Below are 25,747 nucleotides of genomic sequence, written 5' to 3' on the forward strand. Positions count from 1 at the left end.
GTTATCACTGCAATGTATGTTGCTTGGCTTCTGGACAAACGTTTCCAAACCTCTTAATATGGAAAGTCTGAGATGGTTTTTTTTTATCTCTATCTTCTCTCTTCATTTCTATATCTGTCTTTTTTTAATCTGTCCCTCTCCTTTTCTTTCTTTATCTCATCTTTTATCTGTTTCTGCCTCCACCTTTCAGTCTTTATCTACTCCATCTTTCTCTCCCTCTATCTTGTACATTATGTATTTACCTACCAGGCTCAGTCTTGTACAGCCAGGTGGGAGTTTTTCCCCCCGGCAGCCAAGCCAGGTCAAATTTGGCTGGATTGCTTCGTGTCCGGTCCAGGGCATGAAGCAGTCGAGCTGTTCTGTATAATTAATTATACGCCGTATGTATCAGAAGGAGAGCCACTCCTGCTGCTACTCGCTCCAGAGGAGGGGCTGTTAGTAAGGACATAGTGAGGATGGATGTAACTTGAACACTCACCAATACTACATGCTGCCATCTCCCTGGGGGGCGAGGCTATGCTCATTTAAACTTATTTTACTTTCTTTCTTTTCGGCTCAGGGAAGTTGAGTTAAGTAAGATGATAATATTTACAGCTAAATGTGTTATTAGAGACTTCCATGTTTAAATTGGAAGGAAATGTTAGCATGTCACATTTTACGGTTGATTTGGGGAGGTGGACATTTGTTGTCATTAGGGATAAATGCGTGAGGGTTTTTAAGAACATCTTGCGGGTTAAATTTAACTGACTGAAACCTCCAGGATCCCTGAATGTCGGAGCCATTTCCCCAGTAATTAGATTAGGTTTGTATGGTTCTCATTATCATAAGCTTCCTCAATTCTTTTTTGCTTTACTGTGGAGCTAATGGCTGCAAAGCAGAAAAACTGTCCATGTGCCGTAATATCATGCAGAGTATATTTTAATTATGCCCTTGGATTCAGCTTTCCATTCAGCGTGAATGAAAACGCTCTGGGCTTTGTTTCCTGATGAGGCAAACAAGACAGTCTTGGCTTGTTAGCTGCAGCTCGGAAAAAGACTTACACATCCTCTCGAATCATGCCTGACCCGATCAGGATCATAAAAATGCATCTTGTGGATTGTGTTTGTGATGATTAGTTTTTTTTTTGACCCCCTGCTGAAAACATGTGTTGTGTGTTTGTAGCTTAGGAGCACATGTTAAGAGCCGCATGCATTCACCCAGTTCAAAGTCTTTCTTCTCTCTTTATTCCTCCCTAACGTGGACCAATAGTGGAGTGAATGCGTGCTGTGTTGTGTTTTGTTCAGGTAAAGTTCAAGTCAATCATGTTTGCTTTCAGAAATGACCAGGGTGAGATTTGAAAGGATTGGTACGTTTATTGCTCGGGACTTAGCCAGCTTACAGGTTGACCTCATCAACCGTTTCCTTTCAGGGTGGCCTTCCTTCCAGACCTGCTGCTGCCTCCCAAACGTGTTACAACAAGCAAATGAGAGCGAAGGCACACTCGGCGTTCGTTAATCGTCCTCATTCACCAGGAAGCTGTGACAAAGCTCTACTCAAAAAAGATTAACCAGAATTTTCACACACCCGTCGTCAGTTAAAGAAAGCCTGAGTAAACATGAGAAGCAGGTTTAAAATTATTTCATTAATTATGGGAAAATTGCTATCATTTTTTTTTCTATTTAATTTTTATTGGTATTACAATAAATTTGTACATGTATTATGTACATTGTTTAGTCTTTGACATTTATGGTAAAACAACAAGAAGCAGAAAAATCACAAAACAAATTAATGAAAAGGAGAAAAGGAACAAAAATATATCAAAACTCGGGGGGAGGAGATAATTATTTTCATACAAAATCTGATTTTACTGCTTTTATATAAACAATGTGTTCAATCCAAATCTACAGAGAGGTTTGCTTCTCCCTAACATATGCATCATGTCCATCCAGTTCTCCTTATTTGGTGTTTCTTCCTTTGAACCATTTTCTCATTATTCTCCTTTGTGATCCTCTGGGCCAGTCCACTGGAGACCGTGACTAAGTGTTTTCCCAACTATAGAAACTAAAGTGTGGATAACAGCATCTCCACCAGAACAGCAAAACAGTTCCCATTTATAAACCGTGGCTCACTATTGAGCTGGAGCAACTGGTACATAAGAGAAAAAGAGCAAGCAGAGAGGGAGACAGGGAATTGCAGAAGACTTTATAAAAGAAATTTAAAGTGAAGATCAGAAACAGCAGTAAAAGCGACGTGTGGTCAGTGATGAAGGTCACAGGCTTCAGTCAGGAGGAGGATCAGATCAATGGAGGTCTGGACATTGAAGACAATTTGATGCCTTAAGAATCTGCTGGACTAAAGACCTCATAATATGTGAGCTTGAATGTCTGACTAGGTGATCAGCAGCAGAGGAACCCCACAGAGGATTGTCATCTCACAATTCATTTTCACTCTGTACACCTCTGACTACTAGAAAATTTAGACTTCCTGTCATCTGCAGAAATACTCAGATAACTGCAGATACGGCAGCACACCTGCTTGCACATGTCGCTCCACTTCTACTTGAAGTAGCTCATATAAGGCAGCTGCCATCCGGCCTCTCGCTGCCAGCAGGATCCAGTCATGGATGGAATTTCAACCACATCACTGCATTCTGCTGGATTACACGAAATGACTGGCCAGATCTGTCCACCGTCAAGCTCCTTTACTCTCATCATATTTAGTTGTTGGTGTGATTAAACGTCATAAGTACACACAGTATGTGGAGAAAAACCAGTGGAGAATTAAACCTGGATAGAACATGTTGTCAAAGAAGTCTCCTCACATTAATCAGATTTACAAGCCAGTTCATTTGTTTTTCATAAGAGAAGTTTTGAGAGATATTAAGCATCTAAATAAAATTTAAAAAATGGAAAAATTTAATTTTTAAAATCAAACACTTGAAGAATGTGTAAATAAAATCTTAGTAGAATCACAAAAATCTGTTCTTTGAATTTTCACATAAAGGGAGTGGACCGTTAGAAAAGCAGGAAGTGGACTATAGTGCAGGGAATTCTGGGTAATTACAACCAAAGAAGGAGTGAAAGTCTAGCGCTGGTCGTAGAAATGGCTCATGGTTTTTTATTATACAACCGCTGAAATCTGCCAGCACTCCATTTTTATTTATATTTTGTGAAGAAGGAAGTTATGTTCAAAGTCTTCTTCAAAGGTTTTTGTGTCGTTTCCTTCAGTGGTTAACTGAATCTGGCTGAACTGGATTTATTTAGTGAAAACAGGTTTTTATTTATTTATTTGTAGTTAATCTTGAAAATCGTGTATCATTTGCCTTCCATTTCACAATTGTGTGCTACTTTGTGTTGGTCAATGATCCAGTGCCAACAAAATAAATACATTTTTGTAGTTAATGAAGTCAGATCAAACCCCAGGAGAATCTCTTTCTGCCATTCAGCCCAGTTATTTGTGCCTGTGTGTCACCATGGCTACGAGCATTCAAACTACAACTTGACTGTCTGTCTGAGGACAGATGTAGTTCACCACACTGTACCACTGATTCATAAACCACAGCGAGTCTGTCAGTAAGACCAGCCATGTCCTGATCTGCTGTACTTCCTGTGCTTCCAAATCCACAAAGTGTTTGCTATTGTATTGTAATTTTAACATAATTCTTTTCATTTCTGCCTTTCCATCTCTCTACTTTTTTAATGGGTGTAATTCATTTTGATTAGATGGATGCGGTGTTAGCAATTTCTTCTGCTGCAGTGGAGACCTGAGAGAACCACAAACTAATCCTCGCTGCTTGACGTCCTCATTTCGCCTCGTTTTGCAAAAAAATCTGCCGTAAGCAGATTAACGCCTCAAACTCAGGGTGTAAGCTTTCTGTTTGTAATGATTTTTGTCAGATGATGGATTCAAAGACCTTTGCAGGAAAAAAAAAACTGAGTAGTAGTGAAGCAAATTATTCTACAAGAAACACTAACACAGCTCTAAACCAGGGCAGATGGCTCAGAGCATCTCGCACTCAAGGTGGAGAGTCAGTGGGATTTTTTTTTGTTGTGCTTAAATTTTTCTTAATAGACTCATTTCAGTTTAGGTTTGCTGTGTTTCTCAATAGTGTAAACACCTGTTACTGTGACAGGTGTGTTGTGTTTGACACCATGGTAAATCCTTGAACCCTTTATTGTTGAATTTATCACATACAATTCCAATGAAAAACATAAATGTGTAAGAAAAAGTGATAAAGTAAAAAAAAATTAAAAAGTTGCAATATCCTTGTTGAATTAGTGCAATTTATTCAATTCAGTTTATTTATGGTACGCCAATTCACAAAACGTCAACACAAGTTATTTCACAAAAAAATAGTTATCTCAATCCAATCATGCATACGTTCCAGTTGATCCCAGGTACCAAACAATGCAAGTTCAGTTTATTATTCAAACTGATTAGAAAAAGTTTCTATCTTAGGAAATCCAGCAGCTTGAGCCGAGCAAAGGCAAAATTGGAGAGTAGCAGGAGAATGGAGCAGAGCAAGAAGAAGTCGTTGGTTTGGTCCTAGTTTGCACCTGGCAGCCAGACTGAAACAACGTAGTAAACAAATGGATTTGGATGTGGTGAACATTAGTGAATTGCAGATTAAGTACATACTGTTGTACAGCAGAAAATTTTAACACTTTATGTGTCAAATTGGGCATTTTGGAAACCTTTCCTAAACTCTGTATTATATGTCATAACCTCTCTATTGTTCTTCTGTTTCATTTAATGGGGATAAATTTATGCAGAGATAATGCTAACATATTATGCTACAATTTGAAAAACCTTTGGAGTTCCTGTACAATCATTCTCAGAGGAAAAGAGTTTTGCAAAAACCAACTTTGTCTCATTTCTACTGTGCACTAGCTTTGTTAACCTTTTCCCAGTAATGCATAGACTGATATTTCCCAATCCTTGCAAATCTTTCAAGTCTTCCCTTTACTAGGACATGAAATGTTTTCAGATAGACTTTGTGGTTGCAGAAATATACACATTTTATCATGGGAATGCAATCTTTCAAACGGAAAAATAAATCTAGACTTAATCATCAAATGTAATCCTATCACAATAAAAGCTGTGCCATGGGACCTTAATTTAGTGTTAGAACTAAGTCATTAGCAGTAACCTCAATAGTTGTATCTTATTAGACGAGATACAAAGCACTGCACTGACATTTTCTCTTCATACCAAGTAAACAAAATACAGCCAGATTAACATTTGGGCTTTGGTGACAGCTGTTTCTGAGCAGCCAATCAGGTGCAAGACATAAAATACTCTTTCATACAACAGGGTTTCCATCTCCTTTAACTCTCATAATACAGTGGACACCTGCCTGTTGGTGGCTTGGTGTTGGCAGATTCATTTTTTTTACAGATCAAAACTGCTTATTTTTTTACTGAGCATATCTTAAATATTCACAGAAAATTGCAGCTTGGAGAGCTGTAACATCCAGGCTCAATGCTTCATGGAGTTTGGCTGGCGTTTGCAAGACAGTCAGTCCAGGAGCTCCATTCATTTTTATTGGTACTAATTGTGTTTAAACCCAAGAGTAGAAATAAGGTAGACTGTAGATGTCTACCTGCAGAAGTGCCAAGATGGTTTCCACTGTGCATATTGATGAATATTCAGATATATTTGGTGTTTGAATGACTAAAATAGACATTTATGGGTGTTCTTAGGAGGGGTCTCAAGTGTTGTCGTACTTTTGCAGGCAGCTGTGGTCCTTAACCCCCAAGACTACCAGGGATCATGGTAGTCAGGTGTTCTTAGTCCACCAGGCAGAGTCACGTCACATCACCCAGTCAGTGTTTCACTAGACAATCTCCTCTTTGACAAGAAAAATCCTGTGTCCTGTCTCAGTATCGCAAGATCTTACACCAGGAGATCTTTGATTCAGTTTTAGCATTCAGTCCGGTTGTGCAACTGATTAACCTGAAATAAAGTTCAGGATCTTTCTCAAGTTTGCCCAGAAGGCCATGGGCAAGAGCTGTCCTCAAACCCTCGAGATCTGGGGGAACTTTTGGTCCAAATGTGCAAATTGTGTATGTAACAGTTATGGGCTAGGCAGCTAACTGCGGCTACATAAGCAGCATCGGAAGAGTGGCCTTTTAAGGAACCTGAGGTGTGAAAAAAACAGGAGGCAGTGCTTTTAGTTTTGGTGAATATATATTAAGTGATTTGAATAAAAAACATACAATTACAATAACACAATGAGACACATGAGAATTGACTCAGAATAAATTGATTTCCAAATCATAAAGTCCATAGTCCATTCCTAGCTCACCATCTTTTGATCCAGATGAGGATCTGATCCGACAAGTGGAGAAAAAAACCCGACCTAAAAGGTCAGAAAACCCATTAAGTGTTTTATCAGAAACAAATACAATACAAAGGAAATAATTATTAAATTTAAACATCTAGTTCTTGCATACTAAATGCAAATGCAATAATTAGATTCCTAATAATTAAACAAACATTTCAATCAGGTTAAATTAACCATAATTTCAATAAAACCAAATCATATTTCAACTAATCAATTTAAAGTTAAAGTGCACTTCCAAAATATCAATCAAGAAAAATAAAATAGTCATCAAATACTCAAGCAGAGTGAGAGAAGGAAAATAAATAAATAAATATATATACTGCGCAATATCAACTTAAGTGTAGCTACATTCTGTTCTGATCAATTTTATTTTAAACTTCAGTGCCTCGGCATCAATGTAAAGGTGTCAGAATACGCACAAAATTCAGCAACAAGTTACCTTTTTGAAGAGAGTGGGGCCTACTGAGCCACAATCAGCACTAACAGAATCCTGGTGACGGTCCAGGTAAGCAATGCCAGTGATTCTAATAAAACAACCCTCCAATGAGCAATCGAGCAGAAATACCACATAGAAAAAATAACACTGTTAACAAATAACAAACTCACCCAGCAATCAAATCAATAGGTTCAAAGATTTTTTGAGGAATTCCTGAGGAAGACGCCAACAGCAAACCACAATCACAGTGGAACAGGTGAGGATCTTTTTCTGCGCACTGGAGGCGGGACTTTAAATAAGTTAGCAGCGTTTGGGCAACACAGGAAGTGGGCCCGCAAAAATAAAAGTCCTTTACTAATTGCGGGTTACATGTAAGTCAGGTTGACCTAAAAACCTTGAGATTCTGACAGATTAATACTTAAAAAATAATAAATTCTCAAAATTTCCCACCAAAAGTCCTTCAAAAAGGTAGCAATTTAGCAACACATTTATTTGTTATTTTTTTAACCTACACAATATTTATGGGATGTTAAATGTAAAAATGTTGTTTTGAAAGCCCTTCATTTTGACCGGGTACATGGAGTTTTAGTATTTACTGTGGATGTAACTACTGGGACAACGCATCAAAGTATCTAAAGCACCAGGACCGAACAGACAGGGCAGCAGTCGAAGCCAGATGGTGTGGTATTTGTTGGGTATTTTGCCACAGTTGTACACAGCCTGTTGTTGCATGATTGTATAAAGCATGTGCCTAACAAATGGGACTGCAGTCCTGGCCCGGCTTGCCGTTATAAATCACTGTAAACAGAATTATTCAATTTCTCTCTTCAACATGTGTTTGATGTGTTCCTCTGCTTGGCTTCCCATGGAAGACACACAGCTGACTGCGTCTGGCGGTTCAAAGATCCGCCCCATGCTGCGCCGCGCGCTAACTCGTTCTGGAGTGGAAATGTCCTCAAGTTTCACAGAAAGTCTGAACATCGCTGAATAATGAATGCTATGGAAGTGAGAAGACTTGTTATTGGGGCTCTGCAATTTTGCTACAAAGAGGACAATAGCAGTTTTTTTGTGGGTAGTTATATTTAACCATGGCCGACACGGACGCACGCTACATGGAGCGTTTAGGGATTGACAACGCCCACTGAGTTAATTCTCATTAATTGGAGAGTAGCAGGAGAATGTAGCAGAGCATTCTCTGGAGCGACTGATCCCGGTGCAGTGCGAAGCGTGATCACCTCCCGAGATAAATCACATAATTTTCTGAGGCCTAATTGCCGTAACCGTCCTCTCCAATGTTTTAGAAAAAGTTGGATAAAGCGTTGAAGTTGACGACCGGCGAAGAAAATCTCTTGCAGCATTTGGCTTTTCAAGCTGTCACCGATTAAACTGTTTATCTTCTGATACAATGCCGCCTTACTCTGAGCAATTACAGCTGCGTAAAAGGCTGCTTCCGTATTAGATGGAAATCCTTTTCAAAGAGAAAGCGAGACTCCTCTCTGTGTGTCACCTGCTCCTTCCGCTTCCCGCCCGCTTTGCTGCTGTTTTCAGGTCGCAAGGTGTTTGTTTGGCTTGGAAAATATCTTGATTTCTTTCTGTTTGCTGCAAATGAATGGCTGCTGCGGTCCTGTGGGAAAGCATCCCTCTCTCCCGCAGGCTCTTCTCTATTGTGTGTGGTAATAAGGCTCTTGAGAGCGTGCACTTACTTATGGAGAAAGGCCATAAAAGACCATTGTGCTGCACATTTTGCCTATTAAAAGAGAGTCGTCTGTAGCGGCGCCGTGTGAGTGCGGCCGTGCTCCGGCCCGCAAGAATTCTGCTGTTTTTGAGACATTTGATTGCAGAGAGGCGGGCAGGCAGCACTCGTCTGACATTGTTTTTCGTGTAATCAGCTCCCGTTCATGCTTTCTATGATGGCCCCGCTCCTGCTCTACAGGCGGCCACGGACATGGCACCAAAAATAGCTGATTTTCTGCAACCCAAGTGACAGATTAGGTCTGTTATGCACTGCTTTACAAAGGTATTCATCAGGTTTGTTGGAGAACATTAGAGAACAAGACCAAAGGAACGCTCAGTGAGAAAGTTGAGAAGTTTAAAGTAGAGGCCCACAGTCACCTTGGAGGAGCTGCAGAGATCCAGAGCTCAGGTGGGAGAATGTGTTGACAGGTCAGTCGTTAAGCCTGGACAAGAAAAACAAGAGTTTTTTTTTTACTTTTTGTAGTTGAAGGCAATAGGAACAAGATCAGAGTTCATCCTGCACAGGGCATTTGAAAATCTTAATGTTAGTATCAATTTCAACTTTATTTATACATCACTTTGTAAGAGACACGTTGCACCAAACTATTGCACATCAAGAACAGTGAAATAATTGATATCAGTGATAATAAAAAACTATTCACAAGAACCTTACTTCCAGAGCTCCTGAGAAATCTGCATAGGGATTTCCCACAATGTCATTAGCCTTATGATGTAAGTGCACAATAATGAGCAGTTAATGTGCCAAAGGGCAGGTGGAGACACTTTTGCTGAACATAGTGAACTTTCCCATCCACAAGGTTTGCCACAAGCCAGGTTGAAGCGATCTTCTGTAAGAATGTGCTCTGGTGAAATAAAATTTTTCAGTCAACATCCAAAATGCTGTTTGTGGTGGAAATTCACGTCGGCACATCAGCCTAAACCTATCGTCTTGTATTGTGAGACATGATGGTGGCATCGCCATGGTAACATGGTTAGGGAAGAAAACCTGTTACAGCCAGAGGCAGAACGCAAAACTTTAGGCTGGTATCATGAATTTTAGAAGCCACTATACTGTCAAAGATGAACAAAGCACAGCAGTAAAATAACATTATGGTTAATATCTTTTCTGAAAGGTTGTTTGAGCTTAGTGAGACAAAACCTTTATACCAGCAAGAGCCGAGAGAGTCGCAGACCTAACAGCTGCGCACAACTTCTGTTAGCTATTTACAGAGGAGCTTTAACGAAGCCCCATCAAGGTGTTTGTTCTCCCAACAAGAGCAGCACAATATTTTCTCAGCTGCACCTGAAATCAAACTGAGACTTAAATGAAAGAAATCAAAGCAGAAACACTCTTCAAAGAAATACCTAGCAAAATCACCAGGATCAAACCTGAACTGCATATTTATTTTAAAAGACGATGTGAGACGATCTTTTCTTGTCTTTCATTTCATAAGCTTAAGTGTTTTCCGGGGGGATTTTATGTGATATGCGCTGCTTTTAGCTATGCATAATTATGAAATAAAGAAGTTCACTCTTCAAAACATTTCTCAAGACGTAATGCTAACTGATGATTGCTTTAACTACCTATCCCATTTGGAAAGGTGGTTGATGTTTTTCAACATTTTTTACAGATAAATGAAAATTATGAGATATATTAGGTATAAAATATAGATTCCCATTTAGATAGATAGATAGCATTTATTGTCATTGAACAGGATTCAACGAAATGTCTATTGCAACTCCCGTGCAAAAAGTCAAATATATACAATAAATAAAATAAACAAACACACAATAATAATAATAACAATATATACAACTAAAATTAACTAAAGGCACTCAACCACACCAAAGAAGTAGCAGCAGGTCCAATTATGGCAAAGTACAGATGATGTGACAGTGCAAAATGCAGAACAATATGGCTGTGTGGGGGTGGGGGATATATATGTGTGACTGCGAGGTTATGATATGTGTGGGAGGGGGGGGTGGGGGGGGCAGGGAGTAATGGCTATTAATGACATTTTTCCATTCATCTTTGTTTTGGAGTAACTAAACCCACAAACACTGACCTACGTTTTCTCAAAAGCAACCCAAAGCAATTTCAAACTGTGGGCCTTTTCTTATGTTTTGTATCTACAATAATTTACACATCTAACTATTTTGTTACTTTTAATTAAATTAAAATTGTTTAGTTCATTGTTGATTAAAAAAAAGGCACCAAAAGTTTGTTTTGAGAATGTTATGTAAAAAAATGTACAGTGTTTGTGGCCCCAAGTGCTTTCCTCTTAAACAACTTTGGCCCTCATGGCATAAAGTTTGGACACCACTGATTTTGGTATTGTTGCTTGTGTAGGTGGGTGAGCAAGAAATAACATTTTTCCAGCACTTTGTGTTGATCTCTTAGACAGAGTAGTTGGCAGCATAATATGAAAAAATGTGAGAAAACTCCCAGGGTATGAATTCTTTCTCATAATACGGGTTCCAAACCAGGGAGCACCTTTTGGCCCCACTGATGCTTGTCATTGCTTGTAGCCATTTTTCAGAAATGACGGATTTCCTCCCACCTGTGTTTCTTCTTAATAACATACATCTGCATAAGAAACTGGAGAGTCCGCTGCCATTTTAAGTGAATTATACCCCTCGTTGGTCACCCATAACACCAACCATAATCATGCCCATGGCTCTAGAATGCACAAGTGCGAAGGCGAGCTAGCAGGCATTTGTTTTAATTGTCGCGCCATAATGATTAAGTGGAAATTTGATGCAGTTTGACTGGGCTTCGGAAAGATGGATGGCCTGCAATGCTATCTGTTCTCCGAGTCAAGTCCTTGGCACCATAACGGTTCACTGCTGCTTACATTAACACCGAGCTGGAGGGCACGATGTCTGGGAACCCACCACCTTTTATTCCTCTCATGCAATCGAACGTACAAGTCACGACGTTCTCATGAGTCTGGCGTTTGTCGTTGCCCCGGTCTGCTTTGAACAGTGTTTTAATGTCTTCATTTCCATGTTAATTTTTTCCAATCTTTCTGGTTCCATTTTTTTGTCTGCTTTAGGTGGAAGTTAAACGGTACAGAAGTCACTCCCAAAGCTGGATCTCACTACAGCCTTTCTGGAGGCAACCTCCGAATCAGCCGTCTGAACAAAGACCAAGACGCCGGAACGTACCAGTGCCTCGCCTCCAACTCCTTCGGGACCATCGTCAGCCGAGAGGCCAGCCTAACCTTTGCTTGTGAGTTTTTTCCTCGCCTCTGGGCAAACTTCCTTGGCTTCTGTGGCTGCAAAAAACCCCCAAAAAACAAGATACATTGTTGCAACCGAAGATAACAACGCAAAAAAGTTCTTTAAGTCTTTAAGACACGATTAACATGGGGGGGGGAGTTTTTCCCTTGGGTGTCATTAGCACCCGCTGTGTGCTGACTGGAGTTTACACTAGTCAATGCAGCAGATCAAACACCAGGCAACAATAAAGATGTGAAAGCATAAACCGAGTTACGGTAATTAAAAGAACTGCCACCGGTGATGCTGGCTGCCACTAAAGAGCTTTTATTTACTTTTTAACTGAATCTGTGATTTTCTGTGGCATTATGTTGCTGTACTCTGAATTTATTAGGTAGGAGGGAGGCAAAAACAGACCTCAAAGCAAGACAATCAGACTGAACGGGCGGACCTCAGAGGACAGTTAGCGGGGCAGCGGTCTCTCTGGGTGGCTGAATTAACTACTAGCCTCCAATAAGCACGTTGCCAAGGGAACAATGAGGTCCAACGGCAAAAACTGAGTTCAGGTGTCTTCTCTTTCCTTTCATAGCTGTATGATGTGAGGGGACTGGCTAGCAGGCAGATAAATCGATTTTTATCAATTAATCAATTATTTTAGTAACGTTTTTGGAAAACCGTGTTTGTTTTATACCAATGCAGACCTTGAGTTTCCATAGTTCACAGTGATGTCAGTACGCCCAATGCATACTATCGTTGTTGAAAAACGTGTTTTTCAGCTTTGTCAAATTTTATCTACTGGAATAATGTCATGATTTTACCATTTATATATACTGTATATATATACTGTATATATATATATGTATATATATACAGTATATATATAGGTAGAGGAGATAGATTTATTTATCACAGATTATCTGTCTACATAACAAACTGTCACCACAATGACAGCTTCAACAAATATGTAAACATTTTTTTTTAATAAAATGTACATACTGCAGCTTTAAGCCTAATACAGTGCTGAGTAGCACTTCCTCTACCCAGCGACCAGTCGACTGGCTGATGGAAGCTTGCAGGATTCTCTCCCTGCTTTTCCTCTGCAGGCTACAACATCAGAAACCAAGCTGACGCAGGTGAGATGTTCTCTCTTTCAAAGCCATTTGTTCAATGTGTGGAAAAAGTGCAAATCTCCTGTGGGAAGCATCACATAGAAGAAGTCATCGACTCTCAAAGTGTGATGTCGCAAGTGTCTAAGGACCCATTTATACCTAATTGCAAGCCTGGAGACAGTGATGCAACTGTGAGCATTGACTCTATTGTAATCAAGTATGGAATGCCGGTAAGGCCAAAAGTCATGTGCTTGTGTTGGGTTGTGGGTCTGCTGTAGTCCATATGCAGAGCTCCCTGTACCACAGCAGCAGAAATCCTCTTATCACCCCTCACTTCTCTTTGGTCTCTGTTATGACAAACAAGTCGGTGCCACACAGACTTTGTTCATAGTTGATTGTTCCTGTTTTATTTCTCCATCGAACACAGATAGAATTGGTTTTTATACAGATCCATGTCTCTGTTGAGCTGAGTCTTAATGTAGTCATGAGTGTGTTTTCTGGGTGGGTGAGGAAACTTGTCTCCATATATAGATTTTCAGCGTACAAATTAAAGTGGAAAATTGACCATTGTGTTGATTTTTTATGTTTATTTTTTACATTAGTCTTTAGGACAAGGGAAGCACCTCAAGTGGCTGTTTTTAATCCATAATTGTCAAATTAAATCTCAAAGAAAAATGCAGACTGTTATTAGCTAGAAACACATTACTGTCTGCTTTGAAATCTGATTGGTCCGCAGTAGAAAAACATTGTAGTTTGGAAAATGACTAGTTTCCAAACCAATTGCTGTCTCTTGTTTTTTCAGACTCATGTTTTGTGATTTGTTGAGATGCATTGAAGAACACCTGCAAAGGTTCAGGAGAGTTTTAGGGAACAGAAAAAATCTAACTGTCCCTGGACAGGTGTCTGACAGTCTGTCGCAGGGCAACACAGAAACAGACAGGACAAACAACCATGCACACACACCTAGGGAGAATTTAGAGAGACCAATTAACCTAACAGTCATGTTTTTGGACTGTGGGAGGAAGACGGAGAACCCAGAGAGAACCCCACATGCACAGGGAGAACATGCAAACTCCATGCAGAAAGACCCCTGGTCGGGAATCGAACGCAGGACCTTCTTGCTGCAAGGCAACAGTTCTACCAACTGCGCCACTATGCAGCCTATAGACTCATGTCTGGTAGATTTAAATTTCCATCAGGTGACAGAAGTTAGAAGCAGATAACTTTGACAGTTCTGAAAGTGATAATACCCAGAATACTTTAATGCAGAATCATCATCCTCAAACTCTTTTATGCTAATGTTTGAAGAACATGATGATGGATTGTTTGACTGATCTCAGGGATTTTAACTGACAGCCCCTACACTCCATATTCTTGGAGCTTCAGTGAGTCAATAACTCCCACTACTGTACGATCATTACTGGTCAGGTGAATTGATGACACTGCCAACAAATGACTGATAACTGCTCAGATTAGATTCTGAGGTTTAGCATTTGGAGACAAGGCCACCAATCTGTCTCAGGCCATTTGTTTGGCCCCCTGGAGCTGTGGAAAGTCAATCCATGACCCCATTCTGCTGGTGGATTTCCACAGTGATGGGATGACAGTTCCATCAATTGTTGGGGCTCTGACCTTACCAGTCTTCAGTCGCTGTCACAGAGCCGGGGAGGATTGTTCACCGTGTGTATGACTGGGTGTCATCTATCTTCTTTATTACTCGTGGAATAGCTTAATTAACTCCGCACCATGATTGAATGGTGAGGACCCAAGCGAGTAATTTAAAGGGCAACTGGTATTTCTGGAGGGTCATATAATTATTTATAGAAGTTTAAAGAAATCCCAGACAACAAATCTCTACACGAGACTTAAGTTACTTTTAGACAAGGACAGTTTTTAATTACCCCACCTCTGTGTTGTGATGGCTGTCTGCTCAAGGTGGAGCAACAATCATATCCACAAAACGTTTAGTTAGTCGTTTACTTAACATATGCCTGACAGATCCACACGTGCTTGTAAACTTGAAGAGTAGCACAGGGGTAAAATGACACTGTTTCAAGAAAACTAACTATTGAGGAGCTCTAATAGTATTTTAGTTCACAGGGTTAAACAAGGTGATTAAAGAAAAACCTGAATTCCAGAGTTTCAAAGAGGTCATTAAGTGTCAAACAGGCAGTGGTGGGCTGTCTGTACCAGCAGGGCTTTCTCTGCTAGCCCTAGAAAATTGAAAAGAAAAAGTGTAAAATGTTTTAATCACATTTAATTTTATCTACAATTTAATTTTTATTCTACAAAAGAAATTGGTATCGTTGAGGTTTCACTTTAATTTCCTACTACCCCTTCGTGAAAAATGCCATGCAGGCCTCAGTTGGCATGACTGACAGAATTATCAGCCAATCAAAACTGACATACAATGAGGGTGCGTCTCACAGCCCCAGCTCTAAGTAAAGAGCTCCCCCTACGTTCTGTAGTAACTGTAGTGAACTTGGTATTTATAAAATGGCAGCCGCATCCGCTTATTTTAAATAAGCAATAGCTAGAATAATCGAGACATTTTTCAGGACTTCTTTGTTTATCATTCATTTCAAGCTCTATACCAAGTTGAGATGAGCGCATCAACATAGTGAAGAGTCAGATCAAATATTATTGTTTACTCATTGTTGTGCTTTGAGTACCGTCTGCTTAACTTCAGTATTTCTACTGCTTCAAATCCAATATCTGATGTTAGACTGTTTTACCTAAAGTCGTGTATTTAGGGCTGCAGCTAAGAATTATTATAGTTATCGGTTATTCCAGCGATTATTCTGACAATTTATTGATTATTCAGATAAAAAATTGGCACATTCCACAGATTTTTCATTAAACAACTAAAGCCTTTTTTATATAGTTTTAGATTGAGATAAACAAATCAATTCCTTTTTAAAATAAGGAAATAAACATTTTATTGCCTAAAATGCAATAACATTTGGATTCCTTTAGTGAACTCTTGCAGTAAATAGGAACTTTATTTATGGTGTCATTTAGTTCAAGCATCTTGATTCAGCTCTTTTTTTGTAGGACAGAAAATGAGAAAATTCATAATGCTTTGCATGCAACATGTTTCAGGAGTTTTCTGAAGTCATTTCTGTGTAGTTAGCCTGGAAAATATATTTCTAAAAATGACTCATCTTCACAGACCTGTTTATCCTTCATGATAATTTTCCCATTTATGCGCGTCGCTGACGAAGGATATGTGACCTGAACTAAATCACCCATGTCGATGTCGTAGAAAAAAGGGCTAAATATTTTATAGTAGAAATAGCTTAGAAACTATAATTAATATAAAAACTAGAAAATTATCTACTTTTACAATTTCAGGTGTAATGGTTACTGTAATTAGAATTAGACAAACTGAAATAAACCCGTCATGCTTAACAAAGAGCTAGCAGCAATTAAATTACACTATGAAGAAAACATGTTTTATTAACAAAAACTATCAACATTAAAAAAATATTTTTAAAATTATATCAACTTAACGGAGAAACACTTTTGAAACACAGAGTGAACTACGTTCAGTGCTGGACTGGCCTCTGTCTGGTTGAAGGATGATGTTTTTATCATGAGAGCAGACTTATTCATGTGTGATTTTAATTCTTTCTTATTTATAGAAAACACCACAATTGCAAAATTGTATTTGTTCGACATTAGCAGAAAATTGACATTTTTGCACACGCATGCAAAAAGTTAGCTAGCGGTGCATTTATCCTGTTGAAAGCAAAAATACAATCCTAAAACACAACAATGTCATCAGCAAAGTCAGAGCATCTGGGTAGAGCAGAATTAGAAGAAGTGGCTTCAGTGTCAGGTTGTTGCAACATCTGAGCAGCTTCATGATAATCCTGTGACAGTACTGCCTATCTGTAACATTTGTCATATTGGAGAGTTATTTACCAAAGGCCACACATCTTTCAGTTCAACTTCCAGAGTTGTGCATTGGGGTGTTAGAGTCAAACGGAAAGATGAATAAAGCATCTACTGAATTCTTTAAACTACAGATGAAATGACATAATATTTTATTTCCCTTCTCAGACACGTGCCAAAACCATATCCAGCTCCTCTTTGAAATTCACACCTTTAACACTCAGGCAAGGAGAGAGGTTTCAGCTCCAGCTCTACCTCTCTCTGGTAAAGATCAAAACCTTGAGCTGGTAATGAGCTCTAAGCAAAACAGGAATGTGATTTTGACATAAGACTGAGCCTCCTCACACCTCTAACGAGCTATCCGGCAACTGGAGCTGTGTGAGTGAAAGTCGGAGTCTGATAAATGATTGAATATGAATTTCTGTTGTGTTTCAAAGACTGCCAAATCTCTAATCTGATCCTAAGTAGTGAGTTGGGATTTTTGTAAAGTAATAGAACCGCTGCACACTCCATCGAAACACGATGCAAACACTAGAAGCCATCCTGGAGCAAGACAAGCAACAGGTTAATCAGACTAAATAAAGTAATTCAATAATTTTTTCAGTGATTTTCTGATTTCTGAAACCCTTTTTTGTTAGACCTGTCAGTAATTTTAAGTTCTCCTCAAGAACTGTGATTAATAGCAATTGAAACGATTCTACAAAAACTGGACATAAAACTCAAGTACCCCAAGTAAGGCTGGCTCTATTAAAATATGACAATAGTTTGTTATTCATTTATTTTTTATTAAATGCATACTTCAGTTTTCAATATGGTACAGTTTCCTTATAAAATAAATTCCAAAAAGTTCAAAGGGTGAATAATGAAATCAAGAAAATGATCTTTCAAGTCTTTGTATATTTTACTGTAATGAGGCCCTGATAAACTAGTATTGTGCAAAGAAAGTACAAAGCAGTGTAAACATTTTACATTACTTTACTTTACAGTACTTTTACATTCTGTAATATGATTTCCATTCTACAATAACATTTATCCAACATGATAGGAAGCCAGTCGGTTTTCTCAAGCCTACTAGTAATTTAGATTTTCCTATTAACCTTAAAGGTTCGCTTTTGGGAAAAAACACAGAGAATTGAGATAAAAGTCACAAAGCACCTTAACAGCAAAGCACTCAGCACCTTTCAGTTCTTTGTCCAGTAGTGCTCCAAAACAACACAGATATTTGGACTTGGGCTGTGATTACAGTAGTTTTATCAAACGATGTGCAATTATAAAAACAGAATAGTTCCAAAATGGATCATTTGGCATGATGATGTGCAGCAGTGGTCAGCTGCCAAAAACTGGCAGGGTGGGTTGATATTTTTCATAATTAATATTGGTTTGTCCAACATATCCACTTAGTCAATATGCAAACCCCTGAACCTTAATGCAACAGCAATAATCACTTTATTACTCAAACTACAGCAGTGAGTTAAAAGTATAGTTGTTATAAATTAAGAGTGTTCTTCTTGGTGATTCTGAATTTCTTTCTTTTCACTTTCTTTTCTTGCCACAGATGATAAAACATTTTCTGTTCCCAATTTTGACCCTTAATTTGAACAATGTGAGATGAAATGCCAGTTTATAACTTCTCCATCTGCCGTCTTGTATTCTGTCAGTGTGCGAATAAAGGAAAAAACATTTGTTAAAGTTTTAAAAGCTTACTTTGAACAGAAAGAAAAATAGTTTGCCACTAAACTCTGCTGATCTTACTGCAGTTCCTGTAATTTTCAGATTTCTCAAAGGAAAGGATTTTAGTGTGGAGTTTGTCCTGGTAAGAGTTTTTTGGGTTTTTTCCCAGAGATGCCGCTTTCCTTCCACATGCAAACAATCGTCAGGTAGTGTGTTTTTGTCAATTCTAAGTTGAAATTGATTATCTCTGTAATGGTCCTTCAAACGACTGCTGACCTGGAAATAGATTTTCAAGAATATTTGCTTATAACATTTGTTCTATTTGGTTTGGATGCAAAGATAAATGCCTAACATGCTTTGAGACGGCTCAGTATTTCAGTTTTTCACTAGTCCATAAAAAGTAATTATTTTAACTCTCTGCCAAGGTCAAATAATAATCTCATTAAAATTGGTCGCTGAACTGATGGTGGAATTGTGATTCTGTCTCTGTCAGATGTCTTTTTTTTAATTTTTTTTTTATACTTGATCAGTAATCTGCCTCCTGAGTCGGTCATTTAGCTCCAGGTGTCTGGTGATTTCTCCCTGTAGTTTCATTAAGCAGCCATCAGTAATTTCTCCATCTTATTCCAGGTGATCAACGCTCAGTAAAGCACATTATTGCTGTTGCTCAGATTGAATTTTTTGTGTCTCTTCAGATCAGCATCTTAAATCATTTCACATTTTTAGATAGCCTGCCATTTCTCAGTGTAATTTCTTAAGCGACTTTGTTAAATTTTCCTCCATTTCCGGAGCCCGATGAGCCATAGAGACGCTTTCCTGATGAAACCTTTGAAAAATAATATTGCTTGGTTAGTGTTTGGTGCTCCACGACGTCGTCAAGGTTACGCTCAGAACCAGCAGGGACTCGGAACATTCTGTCGTTCCAAACTTTTGATGGATGATGCTACTTTTTTGCAAGTGTTGTGCCTGTCGTCCTCCTGAGAGGAGGATAAGTGATGGGTGCTGCCGCTCAATACCACACCCAACCTGATGAGTATTTCCTATTGATTTTGTATCACTTATTATGTAAAAGATATATACTCATATTTCATACTGATGAACAGGCTGTGTTTTTTTTTCAGGCTGTGCTTTGGATGCAGTGACAAGCCTTATTCAGTGTTCCACAAGCCAGAGATGCCAGAAGGTCTGACTCTTAACAAAGAAACAGAGCCTGGCTTGACACATCCAGTGGGAGGGTGTGTATATTCAGGTATTGCAGATGTACAGTGTCTCATTAGTGTCAGGCAAGTTCACTTTTGGCTGAACACACAAGCAACGATTCTAGATGTAGCCAGATAGGTCTTTAAAGGGGGCAGACAGAAACGCCTCATTTAGATGCAAATAAATCCGTTAGATTTCTTTCAGCTGCTCTGATAGCGTGGAGCGAATATATTGACTTAGCTAATGAGGCATAAATAGCTTATCGGGTTTTTTCTGGCTTTTGGTTTTATCTTCACTATGCCTTCAAAGTATCATAACGCAGCATCGGACACCATCAGGGCTCCAGTGCAACCTGGAAGTGATTGGGTTCAGATTCCAGGACTTTCCAGACCTGGAGAGGATTGGGAAAATATGAATATGGAAGAAAATTTTGTTGCTGCAGCTATTGTTTTTTCTGCCATTGTTTTTTGTTGAATCCTTCTTTCTGGACTTTCTTCTTTTTCTTTGTGCTTTTTTCCCTCTGTTCCTCCCTTTTACTCTTGTTATTGTGTTTCTTTGTGTCTTCAGTTCCTTCCTCCATTGCTGTTTAAAAAAAAAAGACTTAAACGCTCAAAACAACTCCATGGTCTAATGACAAGGCATTGTGTTTGTTTCCCATACGGACCACTTTAGATTACTTTAAAGATTTTGCCTTGCTATGATGACCCAACCTGCCTGCAGCTGCTTCTCAATTGTAATGGAAAATGACCAGAATCATGTATTATTGACTGAAGCCAAGTATTGAGTAGGTACCAACGAAAAAAAATCCTTGAGATTTTGCAATACTTCTATTTTATAAAAAAAGTCATGTTCTTTTTTTTTTAAAGTATTTAACTTCTAAAAAAATTTTTTTTGCATATTTGTTGAAACTGTCACTATGTTGTGACAGTTTGGGAGGAGACAATCTATGAAAAATATTTAGCTCCTCTGTCTTCTCCTAGTATTGACTAAAAACAACCAATCAGAGCCATGCGGCAGGTCTTAGTGCTGTCTATCATGGTTGTGTAAGCGCTACCGCTACAGCTTCTTCCTGATGGCAGAGCCTGGTGTAAATGCTCAGACTAGTTAGCATGGCCACAGATGAAGGCGGATAAACGGTTTTCCTGGAACGTTAAGCTGTTTCACAATGAGGAGAAAACTGTCCCTACATGATTGACAGCGCTAAGGTCCTCCTCCTCCTCTGGTTGTTGTTGTCTTATTAGTTTAGTTTTTTTTTCAGATGGCAATGGTATCCCAGAAAGGAAGTGGAGGAACTCAGTCTTTTCACTGACTGTCTTTACTGTCACAACATAGTGACACTGTTAACTAATAAGATTTTTTTTTTTAAAGTTACACACTGTAGCTTTAAGAGCCACGATGTTTCCTGTCAAACTGAACTCTGTCTGGCAAAGTTCTGTCTGCTTTGATTCTGTAGGTCTGAAGTGGTATTTTGATCGTTATTTGTAAGAAATTACATTTTTTGGTCATATGAAACTTTTAATAGTGACTAAAAGGCAAAAAAAGCCCAAAGACAAATAACTTATGCACTCACTCACACTCACTACTACACTCCCATTAGAATTATGGGATTTGGTAGAAAGTGAAAAAAATCCAAGAAAACTAATGCAGTTTGTATATTACCCAAAATGCAACTCTGGACTCTACAGGTCAATGGAAAATCAGGTGATTCTTTTTTGGGAAGGCCCAGCTTAAGGAGAAGGAATTCCTAAAGTTGTTTCCTCTGGAAATCCACTCACATATGCTGATTCAGCGTTAAACCTGTTGGACTTTAGTAGTTCACACTTCGTTGTCCACCTCATTTATTTTTGGCAGCAGATCTGTGTAGCATCGTAAGCAAAAGCCCTAAAATAACCATCCCGATGTGTAAGTTCCAGCACATCCACCCACACACACCTGCGCATGTCATGTATTATTCCGCCGGCGCCGCTCAAAGACGTGGAAGCGGTCCTTACGGAGCGGCAGGCTGTGATGAATCTGACGGTCATGGTTGGTCAGGCCCGTTGGAGTATGATTAGTGGCCCTGGCATTTGGAAAGCTCATATGTCAGGGATGCAATGATCAGCCTAATCTGGATCATTGTTTGTAATGCCAGCCCAGGTTTGCAATAATTGATGCTAATGGACCTGGATGGGACATCACTTTTACTTATTCCGAGGCAATTATTCATCGTTAGCTGCTTTCCTTCGGAGAATCACAGGGAAGCTTTTTGTGTAGAAACAGTCAGGGCCATTCTGGGTGCCTTTGACTGAAAGGACTTGTGTTGACTTGCATCTTTGCTCTTATGCTTTCTTTTCAACACTTACACATCCGCATGAACTTTGGAAGGCGTTCCTCCGGTCGAGCCCACGCCGTCCACCGTGGACGGACTGAAAGGCATCAGCCGCGTTGCAAATGACGCTCTGCTGCTCCCACTTCCAACAACAATGCTTCTTTTGCTCTTTTTTGGGGGGCAGCTGGGGAGAGTGGATGGTTAGAGGTGGAAGATGAGGCGATGATGGTGGGAGTCATCGGACACGGCCAACAATTGCGGCGTGCTTTCAACGCGGTGGGGGGGTGGGGTGGGGGGTACAATGAGCGGCTCTAGTGAACTACACATCCCCACTTCATGGCTTTGATCTCAGCCAAAAATACAACCAAAAAAGGACTTTTTTGGGGGAGATGGTGGGTGATTCAATTCAGAACCTTAGATCTCTCTTGCTTTTGTTGACTTTGTTCTGTTAGCTCGTTTTTTGGTAAGGCTTGGCTGCTTTTATCTAACCTTCTATCGTTTCTTTAGATGAAAGTAAGTGGTGGGGTTAGTACACCCCCCACCCAAAAAAAGGAAGAAAGCAATTTTTGAGAATCTAAAAATCCCCTCCTAAAAATAGTACTGTCCTTTAATTCAAGCCATTTTTCATTACTAACACTGCAAAAACAAAACATTTTATCAAGTAGTTTTGGCCTGGTTTCTGGTGCAAATGTCTTATTACACTTGACTAAACAAACTTATAACTAACTTTTTAGTAAGATGTAGGAGCTTGTTTTAAGTCTATTATTCCTTAATAATGATGAAAAAGTATTTCTTCCACTGGCAGATTGTTTCACTTCTGGGAAAAAGTATTTTCATCAACATATTTTCATCAATATTAAGAAATCATTGACTTTAAACAAGCTCATATGTAGGTTCGTCACCATAACAAATTTTGCTGGAGGATAAATTGTCACAGACGTTATTGTGATAAATAATATTGTTTTGAGAAAATGTTCAAGTAATTTAATGGTAATGCCATAATAATTCAATAACACATTCTCAAAGATCAATAAGCTTTAAATTCTAATGAACATTTAACACTGGAACTGGACGACGTTTTAAATATGCAAAATGAATAAACAAAACAACAACAAGTGAAATGGATTATGGAGTCCTCCATAGCAAAAATGTCCTTCAGAAAAAGGCTAGTTGAGACAAAAAGACTTTTGTCATTCAGTTTTTGTCAGAAGAGACGATAAAAACCATAAATTTTGCTAATTGGAATTATTGCTCTTTTTTATTAAATGATCATGCGATTATTTGATTTGTTGCTTATTGCCACAGGCCTACTGTATTTTGCTGAAAAGTTACTTATGAGTTAGTTTTGTTTAACTTGGTGTACTAGGATGTTCATACTAGAAACTAGACCAAAATGACTTGGTCAAATGTTGTGTTTTTGCAGTGAAACGCTTGCCTCGCTGCTTTACTGTACCACCACCAGCAGAAAAGGGACGAAGATAATTAGACAATAAAACAGCAGAGAGGATGAATTCGTGACAAGCTTTCATCAAAGATCTCTGATCAGAAATGCCAGGAAGAGATAAAGCCCTCTGAGAGGAGCGAAGTCAATTAGCCTCGCAACAACATTAATCACCTTTGAGCGACAGCTAAGAGATAACGGCAAACACTCCTCAAACAAAACTAACCAGAGGAAATGAAAACAAGCCGCTCGATTTCGGCACGGTGGACCAGGCCGACGCTGTTTGGCTGCCCGCTTTTCACAGTCCGGTAAATATAATTAAGAGCGACGGCAGCTCGCCGTGTTAAGAACGACTTGCCAACAGAGAGTTTGTCATCCGCCGTGCGGACCGCGACTCCGTCCTGGATGTTCAGTCATTCTGCCGAGGGGATGAGACGTTCTCCTCCAGAGAGGTTCTGACGAACATTAATCAGATGAGTGGATTAACATGTGGAGTGAGTGGGAGCGGTGATCCAGACACCAGGTTGCTTTTTTACGGCTTTTCTTTAGAAGTCCATCCTGCGTTTTGAGTTTTAGTTCTCACTGGACCAACTCTGCCAGGAGACTTTTAACAGCTACAAAGTAATTACAGGAAAATGTTAGACTGATCTCAGTAATTGATGGTTTATCATATAACTTAAAGTGGAATTACTGCTATTATCATAAGAGTTTCAGTGGCTCTTCAGAATCACTTCCAGCCTCACAGGTTTCCTCTTCAACGACTCTTTGTCTTAAAGAGGCAAAGTAATAAAATAGGGAATGTGAGAGAAAAACAACTAAATCAGCATGGCTCTTTTTACTTTTTAATCCTGTTTTTTTTATTATTGTTCTTTTATTAACTAAAAAATCTAATAAAAAAAAGAAATGGATACAAAAATAAAACAGACTTACACTTAAGACTTTGTTTTAAGGTGATCTGATGATTGTGACCATATAACTGTACACAGTCTGGTGAAGCCTGTAAAGACGAGACCAGAATATTGGCAGTAGGATAAGCACCGACTTCTTCTTTCTCCTTCTTGAACTGGATATGAAAGACTTGTTTTTCATGTTTTAATATTATTCCTATTTTTTTCACGGTTGGATGCAGCATGTTGCCAAAGCCAGTTTCTTTAATGATGCGTTTTAGTGGCTTACCTTGTGGAGAACGCTTGTTGGACCACTGTCGACTCAGCAGTCTTCCCTACATGTAGACTTTCAATATAAAGCCATAATTTATTGGTCTTGTGCAATATTATAATTCTTTGAAATTGCAAAAGTCAATACCATCAAAATGAAAGCATAAATAAATAAAATGTGTAATTAATAGACACAGTGAATGATTTGTGCATTTTGTATTGAATTGGTAGATTATTTGGCTTTTCAGTGGCAGAACAAAGCACACCCATCCTTAACCAGCTCTGTTTTAGTTAAAGCTGTGGCTGCAAAATTTCTAAGTAGCAAAGCGAAGAGCTGCTGAGGCCAGCGATTGGCAAACTAGGGGCCAGGCACCCCAGACGGGGGAGCGGCGATGCGGTGCAGCGGCGAGGCGCGTGACCAGGGTCAGAAGCCGTTAAGTTGAGTAAAGCTGCTGCAGGCTGGAACAATAACACAGCAAGAGAGGTTTCAGACCTCCATCGTTGTCTGGTTTCAGGGTACAGACAACATCGCATAAAAAAACTAAAAAAAAAAAAAAAACTGTCAGTCAAACCTGCAGCCAAACTTTCTGTCTTTTTCCTGTTGACGCTACATTTATTTTTAGCTAAAAAGGTTTTAATGAAGACTGTTAGCAACACCTCCCTCCTGTCACATTAACACCAGCATGCCTTCCTGCTTCTGCTGATGCTGTGACTCACTTCCCACTGCAGCTGGTGAACACAGAGCCAACCAGGTACCCTCCCCTCCTCTGTCCAGCAGCAGCATGAAAACAGAGTGTTGTACCAGAAGGTTGCTCTCTGGACCCCTTAACACGAGTCCAGTCTGAAGTTTGCTTCCACTCAGCATGATTTTCAAAATAACTTGACGCTTTTTAAAATAAAAAATGTGTGTTTTCTGGCACCAGTGGTCTTTATCGGCAGTAGATGAGTAGAGAGAGAGATTCTGGAAGCGAACCCTGGGCGTCTAATAGCCTCGGACTCTAGGGCAGCAGCTCTACCTCTGCACCACCCACTGCCCCTAATTTGAGTCTTTTATATTTCAACTGTTCTTTTTTTTGGTGGTGGGGGTGGAGTGACTATCCATAAATACATCTTTATTGACAAAACAAGCCTTCATTTAAAGGAACTCAGTGTTTCAGCTGTTTTTCAGTTTTCTGGAAGTTTGTTCCAGATTTGTGGTGCATAGAAGCTGAATGCTGCTTTGTGTTTTTTAATCAGCGGCAGCTGTCTGA

At 39.3% G+C, this 25,747-nt stretch overlaps 1 protein-coding gene across 3 annotated transcripts in view; it reads left to right on the forward strand.

The window, feature by feature from the left end:
- Positions 1–25,747, forward strand: part of LOC102224592 (contactin-4) — a 228,829-nt gene that overhangs the window by 87,670 nt on the left and 115,412 nt on the right. For all 3 annotated transcript variants that reach the window (XM_023325061.1, XM_023325063.1, XM_023325062.1), the window contains exon 4: positions 11,552–11,727. In XM_023325061.1, coding sequence (XP_023180829.1) covers positions 11,552–11,727 — 176 coding nt within the window. The remainder of the gene's footprint in view (positions 1–11,551; positions 11,728–25,747) is intronic.

This window comes from Xiphophorus maculatus, chromosome 20 (assembly GCF_002775205.1).
Source record: "Xiphophorus maculatus strain JP 163 A chromosome 20, X_maculatus-5.0-male, whole genome shotgun sequence".
NCBI classification, from domain to species: domain Eukaryota; kingdom Metazoa; phylum Chordata; class Actinopteri; order Cyprinodontiformes; family Poeciliidae; genus Xiphophorus; species Xiphophorus maculatus.